The sequence below is a fragment of the Schistocerca gregaria genome, chromosome 5 (assembly GCF_023897955.1).
Source record: "Schistocerca gregaria isolate iqSchGreg1 chromosome 5, iqSchGreg1.2, whole genome shotgun sequence".
NCBI lineage: Eukaryota > Metazoa > Arthropoda > Insecta > Orthoptera > Acrididae > Schistocerca > Schistocerca gregaria.
The window spans coordinates 208,461,487-208,478,715 of NC_064924.1; the positions used below are offsets into that span (position 1 = coordinate 208,461,487).

The 17,229-nt window shown below is 40.6% G+C and overlaps 1 protein-coding gene across 1 annotated transcript in view; it reads right to left on the bottom strand.

The window, feature by feature from the left end:
- LOC126272345 (H/ACA ribonucleoprotein complex subunit 4) overlaps window positions 1-17,229 on the bottom strand; it is a 68,252-nt gene that overhangs the window by 25,480 nt on the left and 25,543 nt on the right. The window contains exons 6-10 of the mRNA XM_049975143.1: window positions 14,948-15,061; window positions 14,649-14,809; window positions 4,730-4,850; window positions 4,527-4,645; window positions 1,236-1,339 (exon numbers count right to left, since the gene is read on the bottom strand). Coding sequence (XP_049831100.1) covers window positions 1,236-1,339; window positions 4,527-4,645; window positions 4,730-4,850; window positions 14,649-14,809; window positions 14,948-15,061 — 619 coding nt within the window. The remainder of the gene's footprint in view (window positions 1-1,235; window positions 1,340-4,526; window positions 4,646-4,729; window positions 4,851-14,648; window positions 14,810-14,947; window positions 15,062-17,229) is intronic.

The following is a 17,229-nucleotide window of genomic DNA, read 5'->3' on the forward strand; positions in this document are numbered from 1 at the left end:
TTTCCATCTACCCTCCCAGCTGAATCTAGTTGCCCTACCCTCTCTTCATCTTGTCACAGTATGTTCCCACAAACAGCACTTCACCTTCCCCCTCACCACCAGAGCCACCTCCTCAGCTCTACCACCACCGAGACTATTTCTCCCATTGTGCACCGCTGCTCGCAGTCTGGCCTCGGCAGTGAGAGACTGGTGGTGCGTGTGTGTGCGTGTGCGTGCGTGCGTGCGTGCGTGTGTGTGTGTGTGTGTGTGTGTGTGTGTGTGTGTGTGTGTGTGTGTGTGTGTTTTTGACAAAGACCTTGTTGGCTGAAAACTTATGGTGCGACAGTCTTTTTGTAGTCCCTATCTGCGAATCAGCATCTCAGCTATATAGTGAGTAGCAATCTATCCTTGTCATAGTATTGTCATTATTAGTGATAATCTGCAATTTTTCAATGCCATACAACACAGAAGCTAGTATTTATAGACAAAAAAGAATAGGATATTTTTCATAGGAAATGTACTGTAGTTTAATGTTGTACTGACAAACATTTTTGCTAGGTCGGAACGACATGTCCCGCGATAAGCATAAGCGCCCTACGACGATCTTCGACGATTAAGTCGAAGAGAAAATCCCAACACTGAATCCCTAATCCTGTTCCTTCCCATATAACACCAATCATTTCGCCTACCTCAGGTAAGTACCAGACACAGACAGAAAAATCACCACAATATCAGACACCAAAAAACTAAAGAAAAATCACTCACACACACACACACACACACACACACACAAACACACACACACACACACACACATTCAGAGGGGAGTAAAAGCCGAAAGGCTACAGACTCCCACCTCACACTTCCCCAAAGAGGGAAAGTACAAGATGAGAGCAGCAGCCCCGTCATGTCAATGCTTGCTACCACAGCAGCACATCTTCCCCCACACAATGCCTCCTAGTTACCCCCACCATCCACCTTGGATTACTGCAGCTGCTTCTTGGCACCAACACAACCCACAGTCAGCTCCAAACAACGTAATCAGAATTGCTAATCTGAACTGAAACTTAGCAGTTCCTGAATAAGCATAGTTGTTCATTAAGCTTTATCATCAGCTTTACATTAAATTGTCTTCATATTTCTTTTCAATTAAAAATATTTAACATATTTTAAATCACCCACCATAAACCTGTTCACTAGACATCTGAAAAAAAAGGGAGGAAGCAATATTCAACCTTACAATCTCTTGTCCTCACCTGTAATCTTCATACTCATTTAGCCATTCACCAGGAGTTTTATCATTGGGCTTTCCATATTTGTCCAGAAGACCTTGCTTAATCATGCTCTTCTTCAGTGATGCCTACAATCAGGAAAACAAAGGCTAATTACTACAGAGAGAACCAGTGATAAATGTCAAATAATTCACTTATTCACTGATTTACTATTTCAATACAACAACATTAGAAAAAGTGCTGAAAATCAATTCTTCAATACAAGTAACAATTCTGGATGCACTAAATCCCAGTCAGATTGAATTTGATCAAAATTCAATTTTGTTACAGCTGGCCTATGTTGGCTCATCACTACCATGAAAAAGAGCTGAGGTTTACATTGTAGTAAGACGATCAGTTTGCACTCTGCTGTCTTCTTGTGAACACTATTCTGTTTATTATTTCATTTCATTATTTCTCTCATAAATGAGTACTCCTTGTGGATCAGACACAATCAGCTTTTAGCTTGAGTAAATATTTTGCAGAGTATCAAATTATGATGTACTGTATTATAGTTTTGCATGCTGTGTTTAAAAAATTACTGTGCACTGGATTACAGATTTAGATTACATCGGAAGTTCAAAACAAAGTTGGCAGAATGTTTTTTATATATACATTACTGTTTTTTAATTTGTTCCACTGTTGCACGATATTTAACTGTTTCGTTCTGCTGACGAAAGTTACATAAATTGTTCATGAACTATGGCACCTTCCACAAAGGAACCCTTTTTATTTTTGAACATGTATTTCAACAAGGTGACAAATACTAAGATTTTGTGCAGGAAGCATCCGATGAATAATTCCCAGAAAGAGCCGTACATCACTGTAAAGCAGTTTGTCGACTTTCTGAGAAATTTCGAGGGGCAGGCTCAGTGTTAGGTGCCAAATGAATCAGAAGACTACCTAAACTAAACAGAATGGTTGGATATTTCCGACTACACAGCAGAGACCAGCAAAATAACTGCTAAACTTGGCAAAAGAAAATGTTATTGGGCTTTAAATCACACAGGGTGGTTAGGTAAACAATGAAATTACTCGTGAATTAAGAGACAGCAGTGTATGAATTGAAAGATGCGGATTGTAAAAATCAAATCAGTACTGCAAATGGTCACATTTTACTGAGTAGAATACCATTTATATTCTTGATGTCATCTTCTATACAGATGACACCATAGTCTATCTTTCTGGCCACGTTAACACACAATTCTGGTCAGATGAGATTCCTTGTGTTGTGTTTGAAACATCACTGCATGATCATATAACTGGAATCTGGGTATCAATATCCAGTGGGCACACTATTAGACTTTTTAAAAAAATCCATGAACATAAAATAGAAACTCCATCCGTAAGGCATCCCACACAGTATATAATTCCTGTAGAAGGTATCTGACCAAGTGAGTGCAGCCAAAAAGCCACTAGGCAACTACAATATATATTGTTTACGATAAATCCAGACTTTTTAAACAATAATCCATTACTTTCCCTTATCTTTAATTTACATACAAAATTACTTATTTTGTTCATGAATAAATTATAAAGGCTTTAAATATTCTGCTCAAAAAAATTAGGGGGGGGGGGGGGGGGGGACAACATTTTAAACACCTGAAATTACATTTCAAGAATGTTTGGAGTGAAACAGATTTTTAATCTCGAAAATTAAACCTTTAACAAAAATGTACAGATCCTGTTCTCTTCTCATCACACATCTTGATGCTATGACCAGAAATTCATCAGAAAGTCATAATCCAATGTGGAAACTTCTTCACTTAAGTCACATGATGTGCAAAAAGAAAAATTTAAATATCTGCCAGGCCACTTATGTGCCTGCATTACTGCCTCATATCTTCGAGGCATGCTCCTGGCATGTCTGCAAACACATTCTTGTGAACTTTTTCCTTTCTCCTCAATAAAGACCTCTGCGACTTGTTCAAGAGTATGAGGCGCCATAGATCAGGCTCGAAGTCATCTGTCCGGGTTATCAAATAAATGCTCAATAGGACTGAGGTCAGGAGTCAGAGTGGGTCAGTCTAATATTTGAATCTAGAGGTCCTGTAACGCTGCTACGTTGGCTGCTGCTGAATGCACTCTCACACTGTCTTGTTGCAGGGTGAACTGGGGACCCAGCACAACTATAATGCGCATACCGTAAGCCAGTACACTCTTGTTGATGTACCTTTTAAGTGTAACGCCGGTCTATGAATATCAGACGGTCTGATCGACCATCAATAGTGACACCAACCCAGCCACGACAAAAGCACAGCCAAACCTGTCCATTTTCTGGACCACTCCTTCATTGTAGCATTAATTGTGACAACAACTTACATGTATACACCCATCACACTGTGTCAGATGAACACGAGACTTGTCTTTAAACAATACATTGTGCCAATGACACTGTTGCCAATGCCCACATCCTCAGCAAAATGTCTATCTCTCACATGCCGAGCAGTTAATCGAGGGATGTGAGGAAGTCTTCTTGGTCTTAAAGCAGTCTCTCTGAGTCTGTTGTGTGTTGTCTGACCACTGACACTACAACTAGCTGCTGCTCTTCGATCTTTTTTGTTGGTCCCAGGCAGTTGCAATATGCCAGCAGAGGTAACAATTACCTACATAACTGTCATCTCTGGGAGATTTTCCATTTTCTTACTTGCCCTGGCTGTCTTATGTATGTACCAGTTTCATGAAATCATTGCTGATCCTCCTGACAACAGATAAAGCTGCATTAAGCTCTGCAGACACTGCACAAATAGTCCAATCTTCCTGCAGGAATGTCACTGCCCAAACACATTCTGTCTCAATCAGATGCCTGACGCTGACTGATGAAATGCCACACAAAATTCAAGCTTTCGCAACCGACGGTTGCTTCATCAGGAAAGAGGGAAGGAGAGGGAAAGACGAAAGGATGTGGGTTTTAAGGGAGGGAGTAAGGAGTCATTCCAATCCCAGGAGCAGAAAGACTTATCTTAGGGGGAAAAAGGACAGGTATACACTCGCACACACACTCATATCCATCCGCACATACACAGACACAAGCAGACATTTGTAAAGGCAAAGAGTTTGGGTAGAGATGTCAGTCGAGGCGGAAGTACAGAGGCATATTAATCACAGACTACATACATGGTATATTATCAAATTCTTGTCCCTCTAATTATTTTGAGCAGTGATGTGTGTCCCTTGTCATAAATATAAACAAAAATTAGAGTGGTCTAGAAAGTTCTACCACAAAATACATCTGTAGGACACCAGGCAGGTATAGTTAATGGAACTAATCTATACCTTAGGTCCCAGACCCCACTTCCTGGGGTATGTGTCCCGATCCATGATAACACGTTTTATCTTGGCAACAACGCCGTGGTCACAACTTGCAATAGTAGCAGTAGTCATTAGAGCAATGCCTGAAAAAACAAAACTCCACACTTAATTAGAGTAATCTACAAAAACAAACAACAAGTTTTCTAATTGGAAGTGATAACTCTCACCCAGCGCAATAGCTTCTCCCTTTGTTGTAACAATAACAACTTCCATGTTCAGCTCAATGCCATCTTCATAACGAAGAACTCCAGGAAGCATTATTTTAGCACCATAGCAAACAGCATTCACCTGTAAAAAAATAGATAGGAGAATCAGGAATACGAATAAAAACCATCTGTTCGCACGGACTTATGATTTCACTGTACTACTGTAAAAAGGGTGCATATTTGATGAAATCAGCTATTTATTTCACAAGATTAAATTAAGAATCACTTTAGAGTGGAGAATATGACTGGATGGAAGGATGGTTGGTTGGATGGGGGACCAAACAGTGAGTCATCAGTCCCATGATCTAAGATGCCAGAAATCAAGGGAGGAACGACACAAACAGCACAGTCCAGTCACAGGGAAGGGATAATGGGCAAACATAGGGGAAAATGGACATCATGGCAGCAAAAAGAGGAAAGAAGAGGAATGGGGTTGATGGAAACTGGGAGAGCAGGGGCGACCCGGAAACGGTACCTGCTGTGGGACACCAGGGGCCCCACTAACCCGTACCAACACCCACACCATACCATTATCACGATACAATGGGGATAACAACAGGAAAGAAAGGAAAGAATACATGACAAAAGAGGAAACAAAACTGCATAACAGAGCAGACAAAATGTAGGAAAAAGGAGGGGGCAGAGCAGGGGGTCCAGCCATTGTGGATGCAAGGTCAAGGTCTCCATAAGCAATGCTTACGCTAACAGGGACTCAAATTCCAGAAGAAAATTCAACAACTTACACCTGAGAGGACAAACCACTTTCACAAAGAAACCAGATGACAGATGCAACCATGCACGGGTCGTCCTCTAAGGACCAGAAGAAGGAAAGGGGGAGGGAGGGAGTAGTAAAAAAATCATAGGTCAACCTAGTATGGCGTATACGAAGACAGGAGAGGATGGTAGATTTCTGCTGAGTGAGGCACAGGGAAGAACACTATGTGGTGCAAGCCTCCTTGAGTGCATGAAGTTCATTAAACGTGGAGGGGACGGTAGTAGCTTCCCAAGAGTCGGCCCATGACTGAGCAAAAAGAGATCCGAAGTAAAGCAACAAATCCGCCCCCCCAGAGGGGGCATGGAGAACATGGGGAAGGTGGTCACTCCCCCAGCCAGATGATCAGCAAGTATCAACCGAACAACCAGCAACACAAAATTCAGCGAGAAGGTTGTAGATGGCAGAGACCAATGGGTGGTTGGAAAAACTCCAAGTTATAGCCTGAAGGCCACTACTTAAGTGAGTGAGAACCGTTCAATGAAGCACAAGGTCCGATACATTGCCATCAACTCCACAGTAAACCACACACACGTGGCAGGCAAGAGATAAGTGTTCCAGGCCAACAGAAGACATATCCCACATTGATCGGTAGATTTAGACCCATCATTGTAAGAAACAATGACATTCCGAAACACCCATAAGACTGTTTGGAAGAAACAATCTAACACCATTGGAGAAAGGAGGCTTTCGGACCCCAGGCTAAGAAATTAACTAAAAGGGGATGGTCAGTAGAGAATATGGGGAAGAGGACTGGAAGCGGAGATGGAAGTCACGGCGGACAGAAGTGAAACAAAGCCCAGTCAGTAAACCGATACGAGGGTGGGCAGCAGGCTGGTGACAGCACAAAGCCCAGAAAAGAACAGAATAGGACAGGTGTGTAGGGGAAGAGGGGACAGTGATGGCATAGGAAACCAGGACCTGGGACCATGAAATCAGCCGCGCGATCTGAGGCGCCTTGTCACAATTCACATGGCTGTACGTCGGGAAGACGTGCCCGAAATGTAAGCACTGAAAGCACCAAACACACTCATGGGTGGCAGGATGCATGCCATCACATCACATCACAATGATAACGCACAACCTCGACATACTCTGGGAAGGTACCTCCCTCAAAAGCCAGAAAAAAATGGCCCAGTATCGGCACGATTTCCCTTACAACCTTTCAGCACATGCCAAACAAAATGAATACCCCATCGCTCCAGATTGATCCAGAGTTTCTCACAGTTTGAAAGATGAGGTCCCTACGTAAAATGACTCCTTCAATCATCTTCAAAGACTGGTGAGGTGTAATGGACACCAGGACATCGCCAAGATGATCAAAAGCATGAAGAGCTGCAGATTGGGCAGCAGAAGTTTTAATCACCAGTAAACCCACCAGCATCATACTGAAAGACTCCACATTGCCAAACTTGTCTCAATAGTTTCCACAGAAAACAAAAGATTTGTGGCAATGAATGTATCACCATCAGTCTTAGTACAGACCAGATAGCGGGCAATGTGTTTTACCCTAAGCCAGCAAACCTGGCCCTCTTCCCCGAGAGCAGCCATGAAAGAAAAGGCCGTAAGGTCGTAAGCATTCAATGATCCACTACCAACCACAGATATGGCCAGATTTTTGGAACTTGATACGTTTCATATCCAAAGAATCCGCTCTGATACCGTCCACTCTGATCAGGGGCCTCTTCCCATTGGCGTCACCAGACACAGGGAGAGCCGTCTGGCACAGCGGCCATTGTCCGGAGTTCCAATGGTCCAGAATGACAAGCAACCTCTGCTATGCGTATCTGGAGGGGCAACAGCTCAGCTATCAGTAGTGTGATCCCTGTGTTGTCAGGAGGGCTCAGCCAGATAGGTACCCAACAACCACACCATACAAACTGGCTATACGCACTGATGACCCAGAGGACTGGAGGGGGGCTGTGGTATGAAGATACGAGAGGAATCCATGCCATAGACACTAGGGAGGAAGTTCTTCCTAGAAGTAGAGGTCAATACCCAAAGGGGGACCAAAACTGCCAAAAAGGAAGGATGAAACAGAAAAGGCGAGGGGAACAAAACCACAAGGAATACAAGAAATGGGTGGATAGTCAGGTCAACTTAAGTAAGAACACGAAGAGAGGGGGAGGAGGAGGCAGTGGGGAAGGAGCAAGGATGAGGAGGGAAGGGCACGGGGAAGGGAGTGCAGACCAGGAAGCTCTGGGCCCCAATGGGCACCACACATGAACTCCTAAAAGAGCCATGCACCTCGGGGGAGGGGAATGCAACAGTAAAAAAGATCTTTATTTATAATCAGGTGTCAGACTTCAGTGCATCAACTGTGATCAATTGTGTGTGGGACAGACTGAAAGCAAATTTAACACAAGATTCAGGAAACATATTTATTTTAGTGAAATAATCACTCATCTTTTGGTCTCACCCAAGACAACAAAAACAGACCGCAAGAGACATTAAGAATCACCTTATTGTCCGACATGAAGCAAATAAAATGAGATTACTTGGTGTTATGGGGAAAGAGAAATACACAGACACATTTATTTACACACAGGTATTACTCTTAATGAATTGAGGAATAAGAGTTCCATAAAAGATTTTAAAAATTAGTAGCCAAGACACACAGTGGGGAGACAGTTTGTGATTACTACTCAGCCACATTTGTTTGAAAGTATTAAACTAAGTGGCGGCTTTATGTTCAAATGACCAGTTATTTTGGATTCTGTGTAAATTATATTTCAGGTGCCTGTTATGAATTAGGTTAACAAATATAGCCCACTTTTCATGTACATAGCACTGATTCTGGTAACTATTAGTGTCAATTGTTGGCACTCAACAACGGTTAATGACCAGGTCAGTAATGCACAATATTTAGATTTTATATGACCCGTTTCATATTTTACTGCATTATATTGCTTAAATAACCTGCATCACTGCAGCTCAGATTTCACTTGGATATTTGTGCTGATACTGACAGATTGATACGATTCTTACGTTTTTAAAAATGCACCTTAGTTGCAAATAACCCCAAGTAATTGAACAGGGTGCAAGCAGGAATGGTCAATACTCAGGGACATGACAAGAATGATCATTCGAAGCAAAAAAGTTTAGTAAACATGTGTTCTAAAATGCACACCTCAAGAGCTCTGATCAGTAGATCTGGTACATACTGCACTCACAACTGCTAAGTTGCAAAATGTGAAACATTTTGCCTCCGCCATACACTTGTTTCCAGAAGACTTTAGTGTTTATGATATATGGTGCTGGTACAGTGAGGCAAGTTTCTACTGGTTAACTGCGTGAGATGTATCATCTTATATCATAGAGCACTACATAGCATAGATTCAGTACAACTGGTCTTATGCTGAAATTAGCATGAACTGTTGGTTCTATCTGTTTAAGTTAATGTAAATAAAATAGAAAGGAACTTTCACATGGGAAAAATATATTAAAAACAAAGATTCCAAGACTTACCAAGCGGGAAAGCGCCGGTAGATAGGCACAATAAATAAAACACAAACACACACACAGAATTTCTAGCTGTTGCAACCGACGGTTGCTTCTTCAGGAAAGAGGGAAGGAGAGGGAAAGACTAAAGGATGTGGGTTTTAAGGGAGAGGGTAAGGAATCATTCCAATCCCGGGAGCGGAAAGACTTCCATTAGGGCGAAAAAAAGGATAGGTGTACACTCGCACACACACACACACACACACACACACACACACACACACACACACACACACACACACACACACACATCCATCCGCACATACACATCTGCTTGTGTCTGTGTATGTGCGGATGGATGTGTGTGTGTGTGTGTGTGTGTGTGTGTGTGTGTGTGTGTGTGTGTGCGCGCGCGATAGTGTACACCTATCCTTTTTTTCCCCCCTAAGGGAAGTCTTTCCGCTCCTGGGATTGGAATGACTCCTTACCCTCTCCCTTAAAACCCACATCCTTTCGTCTTTCCCTCTCCTTCCCTCTTTCCTGAAGAAGCAACCGTCGGTTGCGAAAGCTAGAAATTCTGTGTGTGTGTTTGTGTGTTTTATTTATTGTGCCTATCTACCGGCACTTTCCCGCTTGGTAAGTCTTGGAATCTTTGTTTTTAATATGTTTAAGTTAATGTGTTCATGGAGGTGTATTCCTTCTTTGAACTTCAATGGAGGGCAGTTTAAAATGGAATACCAAGAATATCTCTCTGCACTGTAATGACCTACACTCCTGGCATGATGGCTGAATCTTTTAGCCACCAGCATGAGGAAGCCACTTTCACTGCAAATTATCCCATGTCACCATGGGCACCACCCTGCCACAGCAACAGCTGCTTGAAGTCCCCTTGCACCAAACATGACGTTACTCCTCTGAGTGCAAGGGGAACTTACAGCATCTACAGTGCACTGCTTGCCCTTTAAGGGAGAAGATAGTGGGCAGGTAGATAGGTCTGTGACCTGAAGACAACCCCCCTCCGCACTCTAAACACTCACTAATTGGCTATCATATTGAATCTGAGCACCTTATTAGATCCATTCACACAACCAGTGGTTAAGATAGCATTGCCCAGTGGGCAGAACATGCACCACATTGGGCTGTTGTGTTGCCGGTGAAAGCCTTTGACTTCATGCCTCTTCAGCGTTCAACATGAGTGTGTGTTCCTTCCTGAAGAATGCTTTGACTGAAAGCTCAAATGTGTAATGGTGTTCTGTTGTACACACACACACACACACACACACACACACACACACACACACACACACACTGCAATACAAGTGTTTCATTTCTTTTATTCACGAAGCCTCTTCAATGGCCCTTAATATTTGTTTTAAGTATATATATATATATATATATATATATATATATATATATATATATATATATATATATATATATATATATATATTGAGAAGGAAAGTTGCTACTCACCATACAGCAGAGATGCTGAGTCACTGATAAGCACAACAAAAAGACTATCACAAATAAAGCTTTCGACATTAAGGCCCTTGTCAACAATAAACGACACACAAACTGCAGCCTCAGACAACTAAAACCAAACTGCCACACATATTGTTACATTCCATCTTGGATTTTCCATTGTTTTCTGTATATAATGCATTCCATAGCAGTTACAAATATATTACTACATTACGTTCCCTCTTGTTAGTCATGTTAGAACAACTTTTGCAGCTGAACTTATATGATTAGAATTATATATTAATACCTTCATCTGATATATATCAACGGGGACAGGTATCAATGGGGACAGGTGAAAATGTGTGCCCTGACCGGGACTCAAACATGGGATCTCCTGCTTACATGGCAGATGCTCTATCCATCTGAGCCACAGAGGGCACAAAGGATAGCGCAACTGCAGGGACTCTCTTGCACACGCCTCCCATGAGACTCCCATTCTTAACTTGTATGACCATGCACTACATTCGTAGTGTCCCTACTGTATTAACTTATATGATGTTAAATCATCATTTGGTCTTTCTTACATTTTCTGATGATGTTAATCCAGAGTGTTTCATTCTGAAGATGTATTCACTCAGTCCACACACTCTAAATGGCTATTTTTTCAGTGAGTTCTTAACCACTTTTATTTCAACACTTCACCACTTTACTTCAGCAACTTATCGTTGTGTACTGAATGTGCGTGTTTACAGTGCGTAGAGTTACCAACTGCCATTGTGTGTTTATCCTTCGTCTTATTTTTATTCTGGTATCTAGGTGTAGTTCAATATTTGTTCATTTACTGAGAGAGAGAGAGAGAGAGAGAGAGAGAGAGAGAGAGAGAGAGAGAGAGAGAGAGAGAGATGTGGATAAGTGGATTGGCTTTTTTTAACTTTTTTAACCTCATATAATTTGCACTGCGAAACTTATTTCTAACATGAGAAACAAGGAAATAGCAAGACATAATACAATGTAGCAACATATTTGTAACTAGTGAAGAATACATTTATTATACACACATTACAGTGCACTGCATATGCTTCACAAATAAAAGAAGCGATACACATGTGGCAAAAAACATACTGTCTTTCATTCAGCAGGAAATGATGGAATACATATTCATGAATATTATTAAGCAACTAAGAAATTATGTAAATGGGATGAAATGACAAAGTTAATATGTATTAACATGGCTAAATTGTTTGTGGTAATTTTCTTATTTGCAATTTCAGGAGGTTTACTACCATCAAAACTTTCTGAATGTGGTAATGGAATGTCATTGGCAGAATATATATGATGGCAGGACTGATGGTAATAGTAGAGGTGCTGAGGCATTGACAGACACAAACAACAAAGAGCATTGCTGGTTTTCAGGCAAATATTTCTTCTTATTGCCAAGTGATAATAGTAACACAAACAGTTGCTAGCCAGTATAAATGATGCCACCGTGGATGTGATTATTGGCTGTGTATGGTGTTTGTACTTTTTATTATGCCCTTTTAATATTTGGCTTGATGGTGAATCTAGCATGCACATCACATATTCTCTACCAAAACCAAATATGTATTTATTGTGGATAAATGTTTATACTGCTTTGCCCGACCCAGTTTTCAAATTCACTTGAAAATGACCTGGATGCGAAGGCCGAAAACAGTCATGAACATAAGTAAATATCATGTTAGCAAAAGGAGTGGCAATTAATTACTCAATTAATAAATTAATTAATTTACTTCATGTCAAGAGCACAATATGACATGTCCAAAAGCCCAGTGTCTTTCCCCCGAGGATCACATTTTTTCTATGTATCAAATTTACTTCTCTACCTATTAAAAAACCAGCCTCCTGCAACACAGGAGGACAAATTTGTAAATGTACGAGGAATAAATGGAATGGTTTCACTTATAAATTTGTACACGATACATTTGCAATCTTTTTTATTAACAGCCAGATTTGCAAAATAAAAAATTGAAGTAACGAACCACTGAGTAGGTAGATCTCCCAACTTATTTTTTAAACAACTTATTAACACTTTTCCCACCAAATGCACAGAGGGTAAAATAAGTCTCCAATGTAGTGCATTATTGTTCCAAAAGATTTAGAACACTTCTCACAGATGTATTAAAAGGCTTACAACAGGCTTCTGAAGTAGTTTTATGTTACACACAGCATGGACAACCAGTGTTTTCTTTCTTTTTCAATATTTTTAATCTGGATCCCAGCATTCTAATAAAAATGACATTAATTTTTAGTTGTCTAAATACTATTTACTTTTTGGTTAAAGGCAAAAGCTAGGTTTTCAGATGCACATTTTCTTTTCCTATTTCTGAATTCCAATAATGACTGAAAAGTTTAATCTGTTCTACTGAGTGTGTGCACTTCTAACAGATTAAGTAGTATACTACCTGTTTCTTTAACAGATATAAGCACAATGTATAACATACACTACTGGCCATTAAAATTGCTACACCAAGAATACATGCAGATGATAAACGGGTATTCATTGGACAAATATATTATACTAGAACTGACATGTGATTACATTTTCAAGCAATTTCGGTGCATACATCCTGAGAAATCAGTACCCAGATCAACCACCTCTGCCCGTAATAACAACCTTGATACATCTGGGCATTGAGTCAAACAGGACTTGGATGGAGTGTACAGGTACAGCTCTCCATGCAGCTTCAACACGATACCACAGCTCATCAAAAGTAGTGACTGGCGTATTGTGACGAGCCAGTTGCTCGGCCACCACTGACCAGACGTTTTCAATTGGTGACAGATCTGGAGAATGTGCTGGCCAGGGCAGCAGTCTATCATTTTCTGTACCCAGAAAGGCCCGTACAGGACTTGCAACATGCGGTCATGCATTATCCTGCTAAAATGTAGGGTTTCACAGGGATCGAATGAAGGGTAGAGCCACAGGTCCTCACACATCTGAAATGTAACATCCACTGTTCAAAGTGCCATCAATCCGAACAAGAGGTGACCGAGACGTGTAACCAATGGCACCCCATACCATCATGCCGGGTGATATGCCAGTATGGTGATGACGAATGCTTCCAATGTGCGTTAACTGCGATGACGCCAAACACAGATGTGACCATCGTGGTGCTGTAAACAGGACCCGGATTAATCCAAAAAAAATGATGTTTTGCCATTCGTGCACCAAGGTTCGTCATTGAGTGCACCATCGCACGCACTCCGGTCTGTGATGCAGCATCAAGGGTAACCACAGCTATGGTCTCCGAGCTGATAGTCCATGCTGCTGCAGATGTCGTCGAACTGTTCGTGCAGATGATTGTTGTCTTGCAAATGTTCGCACCTGTTGACTGAGGGATCGAGATGTGGCTGCACGATACGTTACGGCCATGCGGATAAGATGCCTGTCATCTCGACTGCTAGTGATATAAGGCCATTGGGATTCAGCATGGCGTTCCGTATTACCCTCTTGAACCTACCAATTCCATATTCTGCTAACAGTCATTGGAACTCTACCAACGGGAGCAGCAATGCCGCGTTACGATAAACCGCAATCGCGATAGACTACAATCCGACCTTTATTAAAGTCGGAAACATGATGGTACACTATTCTCCTCCTTATACAAGGCATCACAACAACGTTTCACCAGGCAACGCCGATCGACTGCTGTTTGTGTATGAGAAATCAATTGGAAACTTTCCTCATGTCAGCACGTTGTAGGTGTCGCCACCGGTGCCAACCTTGAGTGAATGCTCTGAAAAGCTAATCATTTGCATATCACATTATCTTCTTCCTGTCAGTTAAATTTCGCATCTGTAGCACGTCATCTTCGTGGTGTAGCAATTTTAATGGCCAGTAGTGTAGCAGCAAAGACACACACAAACATTTATTTCAAAGTAATTCTTAGTTTTGTGTTTTTTTATGTGCGCATCATTACACCTATGCCTGTTAATAATGTCTGTATATATTCTTTTCATAGGTGTGCAGTGAGCAAAACAGAAGAATTAAGGAATGAATGATGCTTCTGAATGTATCACAAATACAACAAACAACATGTAACTACATTGGTTTGGGAGGGCTTCATATTTTTCATTAATTTATGACCTCTTCAAAATGTATTTAGACCTGCTTGCGAACATAACAAATTTATTGCAAACCACAAACAAAAAACATAGGCCACTTACTGCACTGTCCTTCATAATTATCCTCTTATGTGACGTCAGAAGTTCTTCTAGTGGTCGAACAACTCTACGTAAATATGATTCATCTTTATGGTTCTCATACAACCACTGTGCATCCATGACGTCATGAAGAGTAACCATTCCCTTTTTCTCACTCTGAATCCCTATAATAAATTTACAATATACTTAAATATAAAGTTCCCTCATTTGTAAACAAACTGGTATATGTTACTTTCAAAAATAAGAATCTGATGTCACAGGAAAAAAAGAAATTACAGGTCAGTTAAAATTCTATTGCTTACCTGATCTGTTTCTCCTCAGTTCCAACATTTGGCCACCCACCCCCAACATCAGTCCTAGGTGAACACACAATGTACGGACGTATGTTCCAGCCTCACAACTGACCCAGAAAATTCCTGAAATAGCAAATCAAAGCAAATCAAAGCAAATAGAAGGTCAAATTTAGAAATATTTACACTTTAGAGCCCAAAAGTAGCTACAAGAACAGAAACTCTTGTTTCCCTTGGAATTCTGAATGAAAAAGTAGCTCTGTTGCTATGGTGAAGTTTTTTTCATTATATTATCAGGTACATCTCATGGAAGCATAATACAGTTGTTTCAATGGAATTTCAGAAGCCAGGATGAATTAACAACAAACAGGTGACAAATATATTTTAGATATGTTGCAGACCATACGTACAGACAATAACTAAAGCTAAGTGCGATCCAATTGTCCAACAAGGAACACACATCACTATCACCTTGCTCAGAGCTGATACTAAAGATCTGTTATCAAAAACACTGTCATCAGGAAAATTTTAATTCCAGATCACACTGCCAAACTCACTTTTATTACTTGATACACTCAGATTTATTTTAAACATTCTTTCACAAAAAAAGACTTTTTAAGCACTGTAACACACAACTTTATAGTATCAAAGTTTTAAAAGATCTTTGCTAGAAATCTGAACCTAAAACTTCGAAAACCTAATTGTTTTGCATACACAAAACAATGTTGGGGTATGTGCTGAGGTGACCGTTTACACGAAATCTTCAACCTTCAGTTTTTTAAACTCTTCAAATGAGCAAAAATACATATCAAGTTCTAAAAGCCTTAGAGTGAGAATACACAGAAAGAATCCTGAATCCCGAAGTGGAACATTGCAGTTCTGCTTACATGAAGGTGTACTCAGATGAGACTGGTTGCCAGTCCATGCAGCAGAATCAGTACGAGTAGCAAGCCACACATAACCTGGCTGGTCTGCTATCTTTCTCAGAAGACTGAACTGTAATTATTGCAGTATTTCAATATCATATTTTACACTATATGATGCACTTTTTTCTTCAAAGAAATTTCTTCCAAAATTCAGGTATGTCTTATACTCGAAATTAACATAAAAATGTACTGTGTTTCTTTTAAAATTTCCACCAGTCTTAAAAGTGCCACAGGAAACCTATCTCTGTCTGGTAACATTGGATTCAACAGGCAGCAGCAGTACACCAATGCAACAAACGTGAGTTGTGGGGTATTCAGAAGCGTGCTGAGACTGTCTTTCTTCCATCCCATCATCACAAACCCAGAACACTGTGCTCTATGATGCATCATTGCAGTCCATGGTCCCATGAACTTTAATTGAAAGCTGTTTGTTATCAAACAGTACAATATTTTTGTTAGTAGCTACAGAAAAAATTAAAAGGTATTCACAAGATGCAGGCTATAAATTGAAAGTAATAGCATATTCAGAATAACATGGAAGCAGACTAGTTTAGTGACATTTTGGCCCTCCACCGACAGAAAAAAATCTATTCGTGATTGGCAGACTAGTAAATAATAAATGAAAAAAAATAGGAAGACTAAATGTGCAAGTAAAGGACTGAGTGAAAAATGGACAAAACTAGATGATGACGTGTTAAGACGGATTAAATGACACCGTCAAAATGGTATTGGAATTAAAAGAAAGATAAATTCAAACAGATGCTCGGAAGCTAGCACTACGTGGAACTCAGTCTAGACTACGGGTGGAGTTGGTTGGTGCTAGGTTTATGTAGTGTTATGGACTTAGCATTTGAACCAAAACCAAAATACCTCAGAAAATGTCACAGCATTATGAAGAGAAGATACTAACTTTCCATCGCTTTATTATTCAACATTGAAAGCAAACCAGTGTGGAAGTAAGCCAAATAGTGAATAGGGACACAGCCCCTCCAACATTTGATGTGGTGGGTAAGAAAACTGTTGCCATGAAAGGTGTTAAAACCGCAACTATAAAAACAAGTGGACAAGAAAAAGTGCACTACACTGTTGTCCTTTCATGTAGTGCTGACGGTACGAAATCCAATAACCGTTTTCAAGGGCAAAACAATGCTGAAACCTTCTGAGATACCACCAGAAGGTGGTGTTCACGTATATTACAAGGGTGGATGGACAAAGCTGGTATAAAATTTTGGATTAACAGTGTGTGGGAGGGAAAGACAAATTTAGTAGTCATTTGAAAAACTTTGTGAAACAGAAACTGAGACGGGGAAATTAAGAGCTTGCTGTTGTTCCAGGAGAACTTGCCTCTTCATAACTGCAGCCTCTTGA